This window comes from Pyrus communis, chromosome 15 (genome assembly GCF_963583255.1).
Source record: "Pyrus communis chromosome 15, drPyrComm1.1, whole genome shotgun sequence".
Lineage (NCBI taxonomy): Eukaryota > Viridiplantae > Streptophyta > Magnoliopsida > Rosales > Rosaceae > Pyrus > Pyrus communis.
In genome coordinates this window covers 5,369,611-5,390,715 of record NC_084817.1, presented here as the reverse complement: position 1 = coordinate 5,390,715, position 21,105 = coordinate 5,369,611, and the positions used below count along the sequence as shown (strand labels likewise).

Sequence of the window (21,105 nt, the reverse complement as noted above, 5' to 3'; positions counted from 1 at the left end):
GTTATGTATATTTGTGATCACAAATCCAACAAAATCCACAACTTCATGAAATACTGTCAAATCCTTGATTTTTTTAATACCCCTAGATTTATAATCATTTTAAAAATCCCTATCAAAATCTATATTGACTACCCATAGATTTAGATGTATTTTTAAAATCATCTCAAATCCTAATTTGACTACACTATGATTTCAAAGTCTTTTAAAATACTCTTTCAAAATCTTGATCGACTATACTCTGATCTGAAAGTCTATTAAAATCTGTATTAAAATCTTGTGAAATCTTATCAAATCTTAATTTGACTATACTCCTCTAAAGTTTATGAGAAAAATTTTACAAATGAATTAGAAGTAAAGGGAGGACTTTGACAAAAAAATTAGTGTTATCCACACTTACTTCTCACCAATACTTCATAATTTTAGATCGTTAGATCAAAAAAATTGAAAAAAAAAATCAATGATAAAAAATTAACAATGATCTGTAAAACTGAAAGTGCCCGCGTGTTGTATGAACAACGCAATGCCAATCACGAGAGAAAAGAATGGAGAGAAGTGTAGGTGGGGGACCCACACAGCATCTTTGAGAGACGCGGCGAAGCGAATGGATTAGAACAAATAGTTGATGTGTGTCCTTTTCCTACGTCTACCTTTTTTATTTTCGAAAAAAACAAAAATAAAAATAAAAAAACAAAAAAAAACTATAGGTGGTGACGCCGAGGAACCCACTTCCAACGGCGGAGGTTTTTGCCCGTGGATGGGGGCTGACGTGCACCGCACCATTTCTCGCTTTCTTTTTTCTTTTGGTCAAAAATTTCTTGCTTTTCAGGGTCCCACTTCTCCCCCACTTCAAATCCATCCGTTGATTCTCCTTTCGGTTGCGGTCCTCTCTTCCATTTATCCATCCCTGCCTCGCCAGCCTCTGATACAATACCTCCACCCTTTTGTTTAGATGGCACGTGTTAGTTTTCTGATCTTCTACTCTTTGTACCTAAATATACCACTATCATAATAGAAAAACGATGCAACTCACAAATCACCGTTTTCAAATTGAGTGAACTTCACCTTTGTTTTTTTCTTGATGAGAATGGTTCAATGAAGTTGAAGTGTATACATACGAATTGTTGATTTAGCGATATTCAGTCTCTACTTAGTTAGAGAAGGTTTGAGATTGACTACATGAATGCAAAGATGATACATATTTCTAGGGAGTTGAATTGTCATGTTATAGATGTGTTAACAACTTGTTGAAAAAATAGCTTATTATAAAACGTTGTGACTCATTCTCCACTTTTTAATGCATCTAAAATGGGACCAGCTGATGACTTCGCAACCGATGTTAGCTCTCAAGTTTTTCAACTCGACACTCAGTTAATGTTGTGGTCCACAGATTAGCTAAGTTTACTTTATATTTAAACTTGATTTTTTATTATTTTGGAGAACCTCCTAATCTCATCCAAGTTGTTCTTTTGAAAGATTATATTAATTGTCTAATTATCAATATAATGCTATCGCTTTGCAAAAAGATCTTTTTGTATGGAAAATCTTAAAATACCCAAAAAAAAAAGAAGAGAAAAATCAGGTTGATGCTTATCAGTTATGATGAATATAAGACTTTTTATTAATCTTGTTGGGGACGGGTGGGCAGTTGTATATTCGTCACATTATCATTTTTTTTTAATAACCAATAGTATCTACATCAAGGGGTGAGGGAGTGGGATAAACCTTACAATATTTTATCATAATAATGTTGTTTAACTTCGCTTTTGGTGCGAATCGAACTTAAGACCTCTCACTTATAAGAGGAATATCAGTAGATCGTACGTAGTACTAAGTTGGCTCGTTACATTATCACTTAACATGTGATTTAACGTCAAATTTAAAAATTATATAATGATATATGACATTGCAGCTAAATAATAACTCTGTATATAAAATTGCAATATTTTAAAGATATGTATATGGTTACAATTGAACTCAAACTTGAAGATGCAAAGTATAATTTACTCTATCAATACGCACAAGATAAAGCAAATGGCATGGCATTTGCATTTCCCCAATCTTTGTGTTATCTCAAACAAGAGAAATGTTAAGGAGATTTTCTCAAAAGTGGAACTCTTTACCACCTCATTCTTGTGGCACAATGTTTTATAATGTTGGCATGAAAATTGATGTAAACAGTGAGATGACAGAGACTACATGTAGAGTCCCGCTTTGAAAGCTAATTTGGGGTTGATATGCTGTGAAAAAGAAAAAAGCATTGTTTTTTAAAGTATGGATAGAGTTGTTTCTGCTGTTTTGAACCCATACTTTTGAAAAAGATATTTTTTTTTATTTACCAAACACAATTTTAATCTCAACCCTTTTAAAAAGCGGCTTTAAAAAAAAAAATCTGCAATGCTAAACCGGTCCTGAGAGTGCTCCCCTAACATTTCTACTCGAACAAAATCAGAAGCACATCTGACGTCGACTAAATTATAGACCACATGTTATCACCTGTTACGTAAGCATTTTTTCAGGTTGAGATCATTTTTTCCATTATTGTTTCCCTTTGTTTCAAGTTCAAGTTTTTATTTATATGCTTGTTGCTGCACATGTTTTCCAGGTGGTAGAATGCCATCAACCCATAGTTACGCATAAAGTATTGCCATCATGTCACATGTTGAAAAACTGTGGTAACGAGAAAAACTTTCTTACATCTCGATACGCCATTATCACACGTTGAAATACCACTCAACACGCAATATCATGTGCAAACGCTACCAACGCACTATGGCAAAAAATGAAAATACGTTTGCGTTGTTAGTAATTCACGACAGTGTATTGAGAATATTGATAAGTTTTAGTCCACGATAATAATAGAAATTTCAAGAGTAAATTACATAAAATTATCTTAATTATAGACCGAACCACAATTTCATACCTTATGTTTTAAACGTTGCAATGTTATACCTCAACTTATGAATTCATTACAATATCAAACCTCTGTTAAAAAATCTGTCAATTGCTGACGTCGCATATTCGTTCTAGTTTGTCTTCTCTATTCATCAGCACATGGACTGACATTCAAATTTAAAAAAAAAAATTAAAAAAAAAAACTAAAAATTAAAAATTAAAAAATGAAAAAGGTTGGCGCGGAACCTTCTTTTCCTTCCATCGTGCTTCCCAGAACATCCTCATCAACGCTTCCCCGCCACCCTCCCCGACCTCCCCAACCTCAATACCTCGACCTTACCGAAGATTAGAGTCGGCGATCAGATTCACCCAATCCCCTCCTTCTAATTTCGATTTCCTAGGGTTTCCCCAAAACCCTTATCCCTTCTAATTTCGATTTCCTAGGGTTTCCCCAAAACCCTTATCCCTTTTGCTCTCCCCCGTATCCATTTCCCCATTCGCTGGAAACCAATTCCCAGGAAACCTCGAGATTTCCGCCGAACCCTCCACCTCCACTGCTTCGTTGGAAACCAGAACGACCCCGACTCCGCCTCTCAACCGGGTCTCCGCCAATTCGCTCTGATACCCGCTCGTCTTCCTCGGAGTCGTGGCCGAACGGGTCTCCACCAAATCACGGAGTTGCATAATTGCAGCTATTTCATTCGAGCTCCAATTCGGATTGCTCGAGTTTCTTCCAGATTAAACCGATTCGACAATGATGGCAGAGGGACTTGTCATTTGGGGAAATCAAAATTGGGTTTTGCGGGTTCATGGGTTTTATCATTTTTCGTAATTTTTGCCTCGGTTGAGAGGATGAAGCAGGAGCAGAATTGGGTTGACGGGACAAACGAATGTGGATGTTGTGGTTGGTTGCAGACGAGATGCGGGTGCGGCGGGGATGGATTTGATGAGTTTGATTGCTGCTTTTTTGCTCGAATTGAAGAGACCCAGGAGGAAGGAAAGAAAAGAGGTTATTATTCGACCCATCGGGGCTGTGGGAGGAGTCGGAGGGGGACGACGGGTGTTCTGAGGGGAAATGAGGGAGAGGATTAGGCCGGAGATAATGAGAGGTAGAAGAGAAACTTCAAAAATAAAAAATCCTGGACGAAAAAAATCAGTGGAGGGTGAAAAGAATTTTAGAAATAATCAAACGCCAGCGAGGACAATCCGGTGGCCGGAGAAGGAAGAGGACTTCGCCGGAGTTACGAAGGCGAGGGTGGCGTCTGGTGTGGGAGAAGGAGAATGCACGGTGGTGGTGATGGTGAATGAGGTGCTAAGCTCAGTGGTGGGACCCTATTCAATATTTTAATTTTTTTGTTAAAAAAATTCTTAATTTTTAATATTGAATTAATTTATCCATCTAGTTTATTGAGTGAGGCGACCTATTAGCTACCACGTAAGTGGTTAATAGAAAAATTGACAGATTTTTTTAATTGATATCTGATATTGCAATGAATTTATAAATTGATGTATAACATTACAATATTTAAAATACAAGGAATAAAATATAGTTCAGTCTATAATTAAAGTAATTTTGTGAAATTTATCCAAGCTTCAATAAGACAATCTCATGTCGAATTAGACTAATATGAAGTTGTGTGAAATCAAATACACTATTGTTGTAGATGATGTAGTTAAAACACTATTTAAATTTCCACGTGTCGTCATCATCGTGATTTAATCAGACGGATCATAATAGACAGGGGGTGCATGCACATCATACAGGTGTAATTCTCAGATGATGTACGGCCAGGACAATCCCATGGAAACCTGCGTCGAGAGGCGGCAATCACCGACACGTCACCCTTGCCATTATCGACAACTCCTCCAAAAATAAAACAAATAATTGAAAACTGAAAATTTAAATTTAAAAATAAAAATAAAAAAAGAAGGAAGAACACCGGAATATTCAACGCAAAACTGATCGGCTCCGATTATCGTGTTTCCTCTCGGAATACATTATTCACTTATCACTTCTAATTACGAGTACTCATTTGCTATTAGTTGAACAAAATCTCTCTCTCTCTTTCTCATAGATTTCTCTCTCATAGGTTAATAGTACTTAGACAAAAAGGTTCAGAAGCTTGCGATCCTTCAGATCGCCGCCACCGCTTTCAAAGGTCCTCGTCGTTGTCGTAGTCATCACCGACTCCTCCGAATCAAACGACACCGTATCCCTCCGCCGCTGATCCATCGCGGCACTTACGCAGATCCACATTCCCCTCCCTCTTCCTCTCTCTGCCGCCACGAGATTCGGCTTCAGAGAGAGCCCCGCCGCCTCGAACGGCTGGATTCGCTCCGCGTCGTAGTATGCCGACGCCGACGGATAGTAGCAGTTTTTCGGCGTGCATGCGCCTCTGCTGAACGCGTCCGAAGACTCGTCGAGGGTAGGCGTAGTGAAAGCCTGTAACGGCCTCAAAGCGCCGCCGCAGAGCACCGTTTCGACCGCCGACTGGCACACGTGCCAGTTCCCGCTCGACAGAAGCCCCACCGCTCCGTTCACCGGGTTCACCGTGCGGCCGCACGCTTCGAACAGCAGAGACTGAAACAGAGCTGATCGAGAAAAAGGAAAAATATGGATTAATTGATGGCAAATATTAATCGTGTAAAATTATTGCAATATTGTTTAATTAATTAATTGATTGTTTACCGGGGCGTTGGTTTTCCGGTACGGCGGAGACGAAGGAGAGTAGATCGCTGCGGCCAAAGAACTTGGCAAGGAACAGGGTGGCGTGGCCTTGGGCTTCGGGAGAGTCGATCCAGTACAGGCACGACCTCAGTATGCATGTGTCGCTGCATCCCTTCCGGAGCACTCGGCAGCCGTTGCAGCTCATCTCCACCGCCCGATCGGCCTCCCTCCAAAACAAATCAAATCAAAGGTGAGTGATGAAATCTCTCTCTGAGTTGAAAGTTGTTTGGTTTGTTGAGTTTGTTGAGGGGAGGGAGTGAGAGTGTGGGTCTTGAAGCTGCGCTTTGGTATTTAGAGAAGCAGGAAGAAGAAACTAGAGAGAGACTAGAAGATAGAGAGAGAGAGAGAGAGAGAGAGAGAGAGAGAGAGAGAGAGGAGAGAGAAGAAACTGTGGTTGAGTTTAGGAGTTTAGTGAATGTTTTCCGCATTCGCTTTTCATCATCCTCCTCTTTATTTTGTCTTTGAAATGAATAAATAATATAACAAGAATATGAAAACAAATTGTAGTAGTTAACCATATTTATTTTCTTTCCTGATTGACTAGTTTGATATCAAAATTATGTAGTATACGTGATATTTTTTTCTCTTCTGAATTATAAGTTCGACACTAAAATTATAGTAATTCATTCTAGTATGTGGCTTAGCCTAAATGTCTTACTCTAATATAAATTAGCATGCCGGCACACACAAAGAGTGTAAGAAATTTTTTTTATTTTTGAACTAGGAGAGAGGAAGAGAGTGATAGAGAATGTGGGAGTTGGAAGTTTTTTTTATTTTTTATTTTTTATTAATTAGAGATATGTTAGGATTACATGTAGGTGAGGTTTTTGAAAAAAAAAAAAAGTAAAATTTGATTGTGTGAAATTACATTTTTGCCCCATATTGCTTATTTATGTTCTGTTTTAATTAAAGGGTTAAACTGGTAATTTTATAGGATTTTGATTGACAATGAGTGTTTTATTAATTAGTAGATATAATATGTTTTAAAAAATGACTTGTATAAAATGGACCCACCATTCAAGGGAGGAGCTAGGACTTTTTTCTTGGATGGGCTAGCTGAAATTAGTATCATAAAATCATATGTTTATTTTTTGTTATATAAAATTATATAACAATCAATATAAAAGAACAACAATAGAATATAATCAATTCTTAAAATCATAATCCTAACTGACAACTTCAAGGACCATATGAATAATTAACCTACTAAATGAATCAAGAATAAGTAAATAAAGCGATTAAGAACATATCAAAGGTTGCATTCATTAGAAAATCGCAACGAAATGTAAACAATTGCAAAGATAGGGATTTAATTGTGAACTAAAAGAAAATTATTTTTCTTTTCTTGAGTAAGAAGTACAGAGGCTAAATCGCATAGGGTAAATGATCGTTTTCTTTAGCGAGAAGGGGGAGGGAAGATAGAACTAATTTATTACTTGTAGCATAAAAAATATTATTTGTTACATATCCTCAAATAAATATACATTAAATAATAACCTATATTGGAATTGAGTGGGCTATATAGGCTACATGCATTAACATAAGCCATTAAAGCATGAGTTTAAAAAATGATAGTGTTATTCACACACCTTTATTAATTTTTTGTGTTGATCTTTGTCAATTCACTCAATCTAAAGGTAGAAAACTGAGAGGGATGTGTGAGAAATATAAATGACTGTAAATAGCACTATACTTACAAAAAAACTCTCTAAACTACAGTCCACCTTAGCCTTGTGGTTGGCTCCGCCCGTACCACCATTACTGTTCATGACGAAGTCAGCTAAGGCCCACTGATGTCCCACTTAAAATTTTGTGCAAGTTAAAGATCATCATGCTTATAGAAGGGGCAGGGTACGTATTTGCTATATTATTCAGTATAATAATAATAATCAATTATTATGATAAAATGTCTACAATTTAACTTAATGAAACTTAAAAAAGTACAGAAGATATTCTACTGTCATAAAAAACAACTCTCAAGTATAATTGGAGGTTTGGTCGCCCTTGCTAAAAATGTTTCTAGCTCCATCTCTTAGTTATCGTAATGTCCAAATTTAATAATATAACATACATCAAGTGTGTTTTTTATATCAAATTATAATATTTCTGAAACCGAAACATCGTGCGTTTGGTATTCTCGAACGTTTTGTATATGACGGTGGACATTGGGTGGGGACCCACGAGGGTCCTGTCGAGGCGATATCTTCCAAACTCTGGGCGAGACAGAGCGGCTCCGTGTTTCCGCGACTATTTCTGACCCGATCTGACCGTCGGATCGCGGGGTTTGATAGGGCTTTTGCCGTTGGATTAGCATCACGGACGCTTTTTAATTATTGTTAAAGTGGGTTGAGGAAGAAGTGTTGGGGTGGGTGCCCAACTGCAAACTCGGCGCAAGCAGCTTTGAAGGCAGAGAGAAACACAAGACGCTTCGAGTTCCGATGCGTAGACGGTCAATGACACCCTTCCTTATTCCTTCCCCCGCTCCCTTTACATGACTAAACTAAATTCTAATCGCACCTTCCTATATTTTACTCCCTCAATTTTTGCCTCGTGACTAATTTATTTTTTTAAAAGGAAACTAGGTGTCTTTGTCACAACAATTCATTATTTCGGAAGTCGAAATGACTCACAAACGTATTTCAGCATTTTCTAACCATCATCGTGTAACTCACAAACGTCAAGTTACGGGTTTGAAATCGTTTTAATAATTATTCAATTGGTTATTTTATGGTATGATGAAAAGAAAAAACTTGAACAATCCATAGGCTAATCAATAGTAATATTGCGAATAATTATTTGATTTAGCGACATAAATTTTTGTTTATACTAGAAAGAGGTGGTTGTTGACAAAGAAAATTCAAATAAATGTCGTGCTAACTAATAAAAGCAAATGAATGTGGGAGCAAAATTTATTCCTCAAGAAATCAATTAAATTCGGGAAAGTAGAGCCTCGATCATGCAAGCAAGATGCTACAATATCCCACTATCATGCCATGGCGGAATAAGCTTGTGGTTTAATCAACTCGCGTAGGAAGATAGAGAAAAGAGGTACAAAAGTGTTCAAAATTCTATAACAATCATCACAAACGCTCACTAACTTGAACGTCAAAATGTCTTTTACAGGTACACCTCCTCATTTTGTTCTTGGTGGCAAGCGAAAATGGTGTCTAAAGTTTTTTGTTGCGACTACAGAATTACTGGCTTCAAGATTAGAAGATCGAGTTTTTTTTGTACAATTTTGAAGCTTCAGTTTACCAGCACGGCCTTGTAGAAATTTGCATGCAAAGTTTTAGCTGCAAATGGGCTGAGCTTAGAACTTTATTCATCAATCACAATGGAAAGGTTTGGTCCATTTGACTGGTCTAAGATGGGAAATAAGTTGGCCCGCGGTTCAATCCAATTGTTGGGTCAGACTGGGCTACACAATCACAATCGTTGTGTTCTTTGTCTTTTAATCAAATCATAATCGTGATGTTTACCCCTAAAAAATCTTCTTTTTTTTTTCTTTTTTTTTTAAAAGATGTTTTCTTTGTATGTTTTTGTAGCCGCGAGCTACGGTCTATCTAGTTCGGCTATTCAACTCTTCGAGTTCTTGCTGCATGGACTTCGATTGGAGGCGTGTTTTGGGTTTTGATGATGCTAAAGTGCACTTTGCACCATTTGTTAGGATTATGGAGCACTTTTAGCATGTGTGGCTTGCCCACCCCCATTTTTCATTCTTCCTTTGAGTTCGTTGGTTCTTCATCCCGGTGGTGCGGCTATTTTGGTGGAGAAGGTTGGTTCTCGTTTCCATATCTTGGATTTTTGGCTTAGACATTGTTATGGCTCACTTTTAGTGCTTGTTTCCTTATTTTACTTTTGTATTAGAATGCACTTTTACTTTAGTATACCGAAAGTAAGTATTTATAACAGTCATAAACATCAAACCACTACTCCAATAGGCTTCAACAAAAAACTTTTTCGAAGAAAACATATGACAATACGCTTTAGAGCAATAGTTAAAAATAAAAAGAGCATCGCACATACTACAATTACAAGTCAAATAAAAGAATCAAGTCCACCCGAAAGCTCTCCTTATCATGAACAAACATCCCACGCCAAAACACTGAAACAAACGAGAAAAGGAATATAATTTCTTTGTCCATATTTAAATCAAAATATCATTTTCCATTGATCTTTTTATTTCAAATTACTTTGCTTTCATTCTTGACTACTTTATATACCAAAAATTAGTCTTACATGGTAAATCCACCTCACCCCACACAGATTACTAAAAATAAAAATATAAAATATGGATTTTGGTTGTTGGAGGTAATTCCTAAGTGGGGAAGCAGTTTTGGTGGTGGATACAGAAGCCACGTGTCATCTCAGAGATGAAAAGATCTCTAGTTCCATCCTATGTGGGCAAGGGCAACAATAGAACTTTCTCCCCTGTGCCAAAAGAGTCACAACCCACTACATAGTGGTCCTGCTCCGAAGACATGTTACTAAGAGCATCTCCAATCCAGATTTTATCATTATTAGGTTACCATATTTTTAGCTTTAGCAAGAAATTTCATCTTTAATGAGCTGAAAAATGGGGCTAGATCCACCATTGGGGCTAGCAACTTCCTTTATTGAGTAGTATAAAATCGGGCAACATCTAGTCCCAAAAAACAGTGGGTTCCACAAACAAAGTAGCAACCCATGTGAGCAAAATTCTATCACTCTCCCTCCACTTGCAATACACATATACTCTCCTTTTATTATTTTTTAAATTCTTTTTTCTTACTTATTTTTCTTGCAATTTGGCTAATTAATGATTGTTTTAAATTCCATAAGAATTAAAATTTCAAATTGATTTAACGTTCATGGGCATTGATGTGTGAAATTTTCAAATAATTTTTTTCAAAATTGTATGATACCAATTTACCAATTGGTGCTAAGTAAATTGTTGTGTTATACATGAAAATCAAATTATTTCAAAGGGCGAAGTGGGGGCTTGTTTCTTTCAACGGATGAGATTGAGACAAGGGAATCTAGTTCAACGAACGATTCATAAGTGATGAAATCTAACTTTGTCACAATTTGAACTTTTTAGCTTGAAGGGTTCACAAAAAAAAGAATTTAAGATAACATGTCCAAAAATCAATTTAAGAAAAGCTAACACAAAAAAAAAATCATCGCTTAATCAAATTACAATATAAATAAATATATATAGCCCCATATAGAGCCCAAAAGATATAGCCCCTCATTGGGAGAGATTCTTTTATAAAGCCCTAAAGATTCCTCGGAGCTCTAAAATGGGCTATATCCGTCACTTTTCCAGCCCCATATAGAGCCCCTCACTGGAGATGTTCTAAATACTTAAATGTACGTGGTTGTGCTAATATTTTAAATTAACAACGTAATGTTACCTAATTAAATTTTAACTCTTTTTTTTTCACATATCATTTATTTTAATAATTTGAGATTTCATTACAATGGTGTATCCGTTATAAATAAATACTTTTCCTACGTCGGTGAGAAGTTAAAAACTCTTGATAAATTATGAAATATTTCCGTTTCTCAATTTATAAATATATCGCGTTGACGCGAGACGGAGTAATTGTTTATTGTGACAGTAACCCTACTTACACATACAAGAGACGACGGAGCTGGGTTGAGGGGTGTTTGGATACTGCTGTGATCCGCCTACCAAACAAGAACGCCGTTCACCTTCAAAAGTCTACCCTTACAGTCATCAAATAATACAAAGAACTTGACCCGATGAAGCTTCTTGGAAGAATCCAACGTTTGGCGGTTTGAACGTACACGCTTAGGTGTACGAACTGGGCTAATTTTCTTTCCTAAAATTTGACCCAGCACACCACAACACCAACAAGATTATTAATTACCATCAACACGCACAACCCATGAATCCAGTCCCATGACACGTCAAAAATTAGGTCATCTGCTCATGTCTACATACGTATAGAAAACAAAAGTCAAAGCCATCAAGCGGGCAAACCAAAATACTTTTTTTTTAACATACATGACCATTTAGTCTAACGACGTTCGATTTTTTTAGAAAGAAAAAAATTTAAATTCAACGCACAATAATGTGAGGGTAATATATAAAAGAAAAAATTATAGCAATAGTTCCTTAACTTTAATCTAATTAAAGAAATAATTCCCAACTGGAAATTTGTGACTAATGGTCCCTTAACTTATCCCGTGTAGTTATGATATTTTTCGTCAACTCCGTTAGAACTTTTATAAAAATAAGTCATGTGTCACGTGCGTGAGGCTGAATTAAGAGGCAATATGAAAAACTAAATAAGAAAATTGTAGCAATAGTCTCTCAACTTTAGCCTAATTGGAGAAATGGTGTCTCATTTTTAACTTAATAGGCGCAATGATCCATCATTTTTAACCTAATTATAACAATGGTTCTTTTAACATGACTCATTTTTACAAATGTTCTTACAAAACTAACGAAAAGGACCATAGTTGCACGTTTTGATGAATTAAGGGACAATGGTCACAAATTTTTAGTTGAAGGATCATTGCTTCAATTAGGTTAAAATTGAGAGATCATTGTGATAATTTCACATTGTTTGACTTTTGAGTCCTACATGTCAAACTGTGAATGACAGGAATGTAAGAATGCCTACATTCAAGAAAACACGCGAAGTATTGTCCATGTATATGTATAATTGTAGTGAGTTATGTATTAAGTTAAGAGTGTTTGTGACTTATTATTGTGTATAACGACCTGTCGTTAAATTGTCTAGAAAAAGAGAAAAACTTAGTCTTGGACTTCATGAAAAATTGACAATTAGTGAGCTCCACTCCACAGCCAGCACATTTGAAAGCATTATTATTATCTGTTTAAAAAAAAAAAAGCATTATTATTAGGTTGGCATAGTAAACTTCAATGTTATATCCTAAAAGAAATGCTAATGAGATTCTATTAAAAGTGAAATTTTTCATGGATTCTCCACCACCTCATATTTTAACGTCAACTTCTATACCAACATTTTAAAATATTGGATAAAAAATATGAAATGTTAGATAGTCTCACTTTTAAGAGAGTCTTCCATTCGAGATTGAAGAATAGCTAAAGGGGGTCTACTTCGGTTTAGTTGCCTAGTAGGTTAGCCGACCAACTAATAAATCATTGGGATAGCAATTAGCTGAGCTAGCTAGCAAATTATTAATTCACCACCTCTCGCGTGATGAAGTGGACATGTTCTGTTGAAGTTGAACTCTACACACTGCATGAGCAAGAGATAAGAGCCACAAGGAGTTTAGGGCTTTTTAGAAGTGGAGTGGGGCCTTTGCCGAGTTAGTTGATGGGAAGAGGATTATCTCTAGATCTAATTTGTGGAGATCTTAGAAATTTCTATATTCAAATCGTTCATTGTACATCTTGAGGTCAGTTTTTATTAGGTATTATTTGTGTTTAATTTTAAATAAAAAATATCAAATAACTTCTTACCACACAATGTATGATGAATACCTAAAATATGAGGATCTTCGCAATTTGAATTCGGATGGGATTTAAATCCTAGTTGATGGATCAATATTTTAACTTTTTATATAATTTATTTGCAATCCCCATTATCATAAGTTAGAAAACTTATTAGACATGTAAAATATCTAAATTGTCAAACCGGCCAAATTAAACCTATCCAAACAAGTAAGTTGGCTTTTACTAGTTTCAACAGTAAGTTAGCATTGGTTCGGTTGCATTTTGAGATGTAAATTAAATCGAATCGGACCCTTTTTTTTTAATAAAGGGAGATATACAAGTGTAGTATTATACCGCGACGGATCAGGATTCTAACATTGTGTGGTCTTAATTAAGGTACTCTAGGCACTTATCATTTACGTTCCTCTTCATCTGAAAATAAATCTTTTTTCTTAATTCAGAGCTTCTATTGCACAATATTTGCACAATCATGGTATTCTTTCTTTTATCACTTGTCCAGACCATTAGGTGGTCCTTGTATGTCCTCACAAGTGCTTATTCAGACTTCGAGGTAGTCCAAAACTACTCGGGCCCATGCATGGATCCGCCACTAGTATTATATTTACTTACTAGTGACTAGCAAGTTGACTGAGACCTTCATACATTATTCCTTAATAGTAGTATGCGATATCAGTTATTATATATAATTAGATTATGAGTACTGAAATAATGTTGTAAATTAATATCCAAATATATCTTCTCCTCCCACACGCAAATGCTACTTGTCGTATATAACCCATACTCCGGATTATTCTCCATCTTATTCCCCTCTGTTGAGCAGAGAACATGTTCAAAGCTACGGTTATTTGCCTTGGTCGGTTAGTTCCTCAAGTTAAGCAACGTATAATTTAAAGTTGGGTTGAAAAAGTTTTGGCTTAATTAGGCCAACACTGTACGCAAGTGGTATTTTATCTTTTTATCTTAGGTACATTCATTGTATATGCTCTTCTCCAATTGCATCGATCAGCAGGGACGTTCGTCGTGAAGAATGTCACGTTCTTCCTTTCAAAAAGAGAGAATTCAGAAAACCAATAAAGCGTCATTAATCTTTATGTGTAAATTACTGTCTGACACATATGTACATAGAAAATAAGGTTCCTAACAATGCCTTCTATTAGACTGATGATCACACAAGAACTTCTGTCATGTTTCTTAAAGTCACGCCTCTTGACAATTAGGCGTATTTCCATATCAGTGTAAATGTATCTCATTGCAATCACAATAAGAAACGAAGTAGAATTCTCTTCCCTTCAATTCATTTTCCTCCCCTTCTCTACCTTTCTTCCACACTTTCCACTTTGTCTTTGCACGATCACCTACTTTTCATTTTATAAAAAAGTTAACATTTTGATATTGATGTGGTTTAATCGTAATAGTTCAAACAAATGAGAAGATAAAAGAAGAGGAAAAAAATGGAGAGAGAACCATAAAAAATGGCTACTTACACTCTGTTTCCCGTTGACAATTGGGTTATATGACTTTTGGTAGCTTTGAACGTAGAGAAAGTCAGATACGCCCAAAGTTGCATTGCACCTAGGCAAGGCATACCCGTATGTTTATGGGCACAACTAGGAAGCGCCAGATCGCGCCACAGCAAGGGGAAGTTGGCAACTAACTAAATATAACATAATAAATAAACATGTAAAATATACAGATGAATGTGGCCAATTGGTCACTTGCTGTTTGCAATTACATCAAGAAACATTCCACCATTTATAAATATATATTTTTTAATTACCAGAAATATAAAAGATTGATTTAAGCATGGCAACGCGGCACAGAATGTTTACTTTTTTAAACACATGGTAAACGCGTCAAGAGGTATGTAGGTATATGTGGCGGTGGTCGTGGCAGTTCTGCTGGCATTTACCGTAACAGGTGTCACTCTGTGATGTATTATCTGAAAATTTGGGAAGAAAAATAACCAACAGCATATTTCCTGGATCCTTCTTAATGAGGATCTTAAAAATTCGAAAATTGTGTACGTTTATTATACATTATACAGTTTATTTTTATCAAATGCTATTTATATTTAATTTTAAATAAAAATATTTAAAATAATTTCTGACCATATGATATTCAATAAACAAATATAATTTACGAATATCTGAAATCTTCGAAACGAAGAACGAGGAGAAGCCTGATTCGAAAAATACAATATGTAGAGAAGCATTTTAGGTAAGGTAAGGTAAGGTCCACCTGGCATCCAAATCTATTCCACGAGTTCCACACGCGAGCACATCCGAAGCCCCCACCTTCCCCCAACTTCTATCCTTCTTCTTATCCAATCCTTAGTTTTTTCCTTTGTTGATCTCTTCCCTGTCAGTCCCCACTCGCAACCTTAACATTCATAATAATTTGAAAAGGGTATTAGTCATTTCTGTACATCATATTTAGCAGATTATATGATATGACGGTTGATGAGTGAATTTATTTTAATTTTTTTTTAAAATGAAAATGAAAATCGAGTAATGTTAAGTTTATTATCTAAGTTGTATCATTATTTTTACCATTTTTCTAATCTTAACGTTGTTAAAGTTCATCAACATATGTGAGTCTCAGCTTTATTAAAAAAATAGTACAAATAAATAGTAAGAATATCTTTTTTGATGGAATTTTAGCCATCAACTACAACATTATGTAATTCATAAAATATGGTCTAAAAAAATATTTTTTCTAATATTTTTCTTAGAAAAATGAAACAGCTACGTTTTGAGTTTGATTCACAAATAACATATTTGGTAGAATCATTACCTAATTTTTATGACTATGTACAACTTCGTCCTTTTTGTGTCCCCGGAGTAAAATACCATTGATAATAAGGAATTGAAGAAAAGGAAAATTTTGGTACCGCCAGTTGACATTTACTTTTTTGACTCATCCACTTGATATCGAACCTTCTTCTAATTCGCTCATGAACGTTCCATCTCATTTCGCGTTTGTTAGTCTTTCAAAACGTGTCGGTTAGTTCAAATTTGACAAGTTTTTTGACAAATGGAGAGTTATTAACATCCCAATAAGTAAATTTAGTGACGAGAGTAAATTAGCTCGTGTTAGAAACTCAGAGGGGCGAATCGAAATCACAAAAATAAGGTAAATTTAATGACGTGAGTAAATTAGCTCGTGTTAGAAATTCAGAGGGATGAATTAGAATTTGCGCGTGAACTACTGTAGCTGGATAGTGAGCAGTGAGCACTACGATTGAGTGTGAAATGCGTGTAGAATATTTTACAGTTAAAAACCGTCACAGAAACACGCACTCTGCCATTTCTCTCCACATGCAAAACCAATGTGCGCAAGTGGGTCTTCTCTGGCTCTCTGCCGCCACCAACTCACGCCGACTCGGTTTTGACTCGGTTGCGCCGCCCATTCAAAAACGTATATAACGCGCCACAAAATTAAAAAAAAAAATGAATAACATCCGCAGAGCTGATAGAATTTTGGGAAAAATAATTAATTGAATATTCCAATTACTTCCACAGCATGTTTATACATAAATAAAATAATCCAAATCCACAAAAGAAAATTACACGCCGAATATTAATTCAAATATTTAATTTCCTAATTTAATGCCTACGGGAACTGATTCGCGGAGTCGGTCTGAATCGTCGTCCTAATTTTGTTGGTCCTGTGAAATCTCCATTTTGGGCTTCACCATCAGCAGGAGCCTGGGCTTCTTCGTCGGGTGTGGGCTCTCCACCTCGTCCTCGCCGGATACGAAGAAGTCGCGGGAGAAGTCGGGCAGCGCCGGCAGGTTCAGGTCAAACGTCTCTCGGGGGTGGCCGTGGCTGACCGCGTGAGAAGTTGACCCGACTCCCTCAGAGGAAGTTATAGCGCTTGTGGTAGCGGTGGATCCTGCGGCGCCGCCATCGTAGTGGCAGCGCTTGTGGCCGCCCAAGGCTTGACCGGTCGGGAAAGACTTGTGGCATATGGAGCACTCGTGGGACCTTCCCGAAGGGGTGGCGGTGGTGGTGGCGGAGGTTGTGGTGGTTGAGGACGTGGACGGGCCTTCGACGGCCGATCCGGCAGCAGAGCCTTTTCGGTGGCTGGCCTTGTGTCCTCCGAGGGCCTGGTAAGAAGAGAAGCTCTTGTCGCAAACAGAGCACTTGTAGCTCAGGTTAGCCGGCGGCGCTGCTGACGTGGAGGGCTCCATAGAAGGGGATTGAGTGATGATCTGGTGTGAGGCGGCGGAGGTTGTTGCTTTAGTGGCCATGGTATCGGCGAGGTCTCCATCTCTATTACCGCGGGCGAGCATGATGAGGCAGAGGGCGAGGTACTCCTCCTCCTCGGTATGAGAGGTGTCAAGGCGTGGACGCTTGGAACGCTTGCGTTTGGTCCACGGCTCGACATAGCTGAAGCTCGAGGCTTTGGTCTCGAGCTGGAAAGGAGACGATCCGGCGAGTGTTGGCGAGTTGAGAGCTTGCAGAGCCATCTGATGCTTGCTAATGAAAATTTGAGAGATTCTGTTTTTGTTTTGTTTTGAGAGAGAGAGAGAGAGGATGGAGAGGTGAAAGACTTGAGAGTTGGAAGTGAGAGTGAGAAGTAGGGGAAGGGGGTATATAAAGCGATGAGGAAGGGAGGGGAAGTTGCGGTCCAAGTGGGAGGAAGTAGTAGTGTCCGTTTAAAATTAAATATCCTCCTTTTTATTTTATTTTAATTATTTGGGAAATAAAAGAGAGACTTGAGGGCAACGAAATTTACCACGTTTATATTTGGGTGGGGTGGGGGGTTGAGTTTTCTTGATGGCCAAGGAGGACTGGAGTGGGTCAAAGAACGGAAGGGGTGCCTACCGCCTGGGTGTGTGGGCCCACAACTGGACTCGGTTTTTATTTAACTTTTTAACTACAGAAGACTTGGGGCCCAAATACCGAAGACGGTTTCAAAGTCAAGGGTCTAGAGAGAGTGGACACTTTCTAAATCTTCTTTATAATTTCTCAAACAAACGCGGTCCGGGTTTACGTGTTGTTTTGGGGTTTTAGTTGTACCGAGTATAATGTCTTAGGGCTGGTTTGGTATTACTGTGCTTTAAAAAAAAACTGCTTCTGCTGTGTTGTGAGAATAAGCAGCTGTGAAATAAAGTAGCAGAGTGTTTGGTAAACTTTTTTGTAAAAGTGCTTTTGAAAAAAAAGAGCAGTATTATAGTGTTTGGTAAACTCTTATGTAAAACGTGAAAAAAAGCCGGTTTTTCAAAGTTGGGTTTTGCAGCTTCTTGTTTTTGTTTTTTTTCACCCAAAACTGTGAAAAAAAGTTGAAGCTGAATGTTTACCAAACACAAAAACAACTCTCAGCTTTTTTTTATACCAGCTTTTTTCAGAATCACCTCAGTAACAAACCAAGCCTTAGTACGATTTCATGCTTTATTTTCAGAGAAGGGATCATTTTCAGATCTTTTTCTCTTAATTCATCAAATTTGAAAATTCAGACCGTTGAAATTTGATCCAACGATTACAAATAGGGGTTCACTTTAAAAGTTATAATAACTTTAGTCGTTGAATCAAATTTCAATGGTATGGATTCTTAAACTTGGTGGATTCGGAGGAAGAGATCCGAAGATGATCCCTTTCCTTATTTTGGGATGTATAAACATTTTTGCGACTTTTATCTGTTTTAGTTTTGGTTCCTTTAGTTGTTTCGATTGTCTTATAACATATGCAATTCACAAATTAATAAATATAACCAAGTCAGTCAATGTCACTTAATACTACAATTTAGTGGTATTCATTTTTATTTGTAAGTATGAGATTTCTCGCTGAAGGCGAATTTAATGTAGACGTCGTGTGTTAAAAAAAAAAAAAAAAAAAAACTAAGCCAATCGATTAGAACATTATAAATATACACTCGCACTCAATTTCAAATCATTGTAGCATAAATTTAAGGGAACTTTAAGGAAAAGTTCTTGGTACTGTTCACTTTAATAAAAAATCACATTTTTACACTAAAAAGTCAATTATGGTACTATTCACCTTACCCTTTATTTTGTTCTTATCATTAAAATTTAAAATTTTCAAGTCATTTTTTTTGGTTTTCCTTACATTTAAACCATATTATTGTTAGTCTATTGTGGGACTTAGTCTACTTCCTTACTCTCTTAATGTAGACATTGTTTGTTAGGAAAAAAAAAAAAAAAAAAAAAAAAAAAACACTAAGCGGTCGATTAGAACATTATAAATATACACCGCACTCAATTTCGAATCCCTGTAGCATAAATTAGGATAATTTAAATTTTGTTACTTTGTTACTTTATAAGATTGGAAAAGATGAGTAAACGCGGTCGGGTCCAATCTAATTTCCAACTTCCAATCAGAAAGCAGCCGACGTTGTATTTGCTCCCCACATTCAAGGAACCGCAGCGACATTTCCTGGTACTTTCGATTCCTTCACACGCTGTATTAGTTGATAACTTCAGAGATGGGTTTGTCAAATTGGAAGTTGGCAACTTGAAATCTCAGTCAAAGCACCACCGTCATTGCTTAATTAGGGGTGATTAAGGCCTAATCCCGTGGGGTGTTTAGTTAGTGTGGTGGAGATTGACTGTGTTTAACTAGTGGTGCACAGAGACTGCGGATGAGGGGTCTTTTGTGCATGCCTAATTTTAGGCACCCCATTTGTAAATGTTGGGGAAATCTTTGCCTTTAATTGGGGTTTGTAATCTGATTACTACAAAAATTCTTATATCACATTACTTTAATTAGCCTGTGGTTTGTGAAGCATTAAACTTTGATTGGTATTTCATGTGCGCATTAATTTTCTCAATCACCTAATGAGCACACTAGAATCATATAAATGAAATTCTCTCATGTGCGCATTAACATAAAATATTTATCATCTTATATTTTTGGCACATTGTTTTCTAAGAGAAATGCTTAAGACACTCTTTCAAAGTTGGGCTCTACATGGATTCTCTGCCATCTCACAGTTTAACGTCCCTTCTCATGCTAATATTATAAAATATTATGTCAAAAACCATGAGGTGGCATAGAGTTCATGGGAATCTCACTTTTAGAGAGTATCCTTGGTATTTCTCGTTTTATAATGTTGGCACGAGAATTGACGTTAAACTATGAGGTGACGGTTAGTCCACTTTGAGACAGTCTCTAATTACTACCGCATTATTTTGGTTCAAGAATTAAGTTAAATTTGGTTCACTTTATGAGAGGCCTTCTTAATTGGACGTCGGTACCACGTAGTTGTCAAGCCGAGAGTCATTAAGTTGGATCGTAAGTGAGTGAATGGCGCCCGAATACGTAGTGTTAGTATCATTTGTAAGTTCTTTTATGTCTTGGATGTAAGAATAACTAGATGGCGTGGCATGATTGTCCGATATAGTTTGATAGTGTGATATTCCACTTAGCAATCTTGAATAAAATAAAAAACAATTTTACTAACGATCATGTAAATTTAAGTGACTCGTCACATTTAATTTTATACGTTGTTAAGGTACTTCATCGTATATATCACTTACTCTCTTGTTTGTGTGTTTCAACTTCATCGGCCTCTATTTTAAAGTACAAACTAGTAAATCTGTATGTCAAATCCTGCTTTCTAATTCAATGTACACGTTTTAGCAGCCACAATATCCTAAACTACTTGCTAAGTTAATTGCACAAAAGACCCATAAATTGTCGTGTACTAACTCAACACTCAACAGTTTTCTAATTCGTCGTTCGTATCACAAATTTTATGTTGACCTGGAATATATTTTGTGTCGCCCACTTGTACTTTGTGGAAGGACCTTTTGATTATGTTTGAATTTGACTCCTCCATTTAGACGGCTTTTCTGGGATGGTTGGCTCTCGCGCTTGCTAGAAAGCAACAAGAACATCTGCAAAGCATCTGGATTACTGACCTAGTGAAGGGTTAATATCACAATTAATATTACATTAAACTAAATGGAGAAGCGGAGATCATTTGTACTTGAAACAGAGTGTGCTAAAGGAAATATCGCATCGCTAGAACAATTCGTCACAGATACTATAATTTAGAACAACAT

General features: G+C 36.7%; 2 protein-coding genes across 2 annotated transcripts; both read right to left on the bottom strand.

Moving 5' to 3' along the window:
• Positions 1 to 4,837: 4,837 nt before the first annotated feature.
• Positions 4,838 to 5,916, bottom strand: LOC137718209 (LOB domain-containing protein 37-like). Its single transcript, XM_068457710.1, has 2 exons — positions 5,582 to 5,916; positions 4,838 to 5,484 (listed from the first exon to the last, which is right to left on the bottom strand). Exons 1-2 carry the CDS (start codon positions 5,763 to 5,765, stop codon positions 4,994 to 4,996), a joined length of 675 nt encoding a protein of 224 aa, XP_068313811.1. The 5' UTR covers positions 5,766 to 5,916; the 3' UTR covers positions 4,838 to 4,993.
• Positions 5,917 to 16,545: 10,629 nt separating this feature from the next.
• On the bottom strand, positions 16,546 to 17,653 carry LOC137717812 (zinc finger protein ZAT10-like). Its single transcript, XM_068457297.1, has one exon. The coding sequence runs from the start codon at positions 17,545 to 17,547 to the stop codon at positions 16,729 to 16,731; it is 819 nt and encodes a 272-aa protein (XP_068313398.1). The 5' UTR covers positions 17,548 to 17,653; the 3' UTR covers positions 16,546 to 16,728.
• Between the last annotated feature and the right edge of the window lie 3,452 nt (positions 17,654 to 21,105).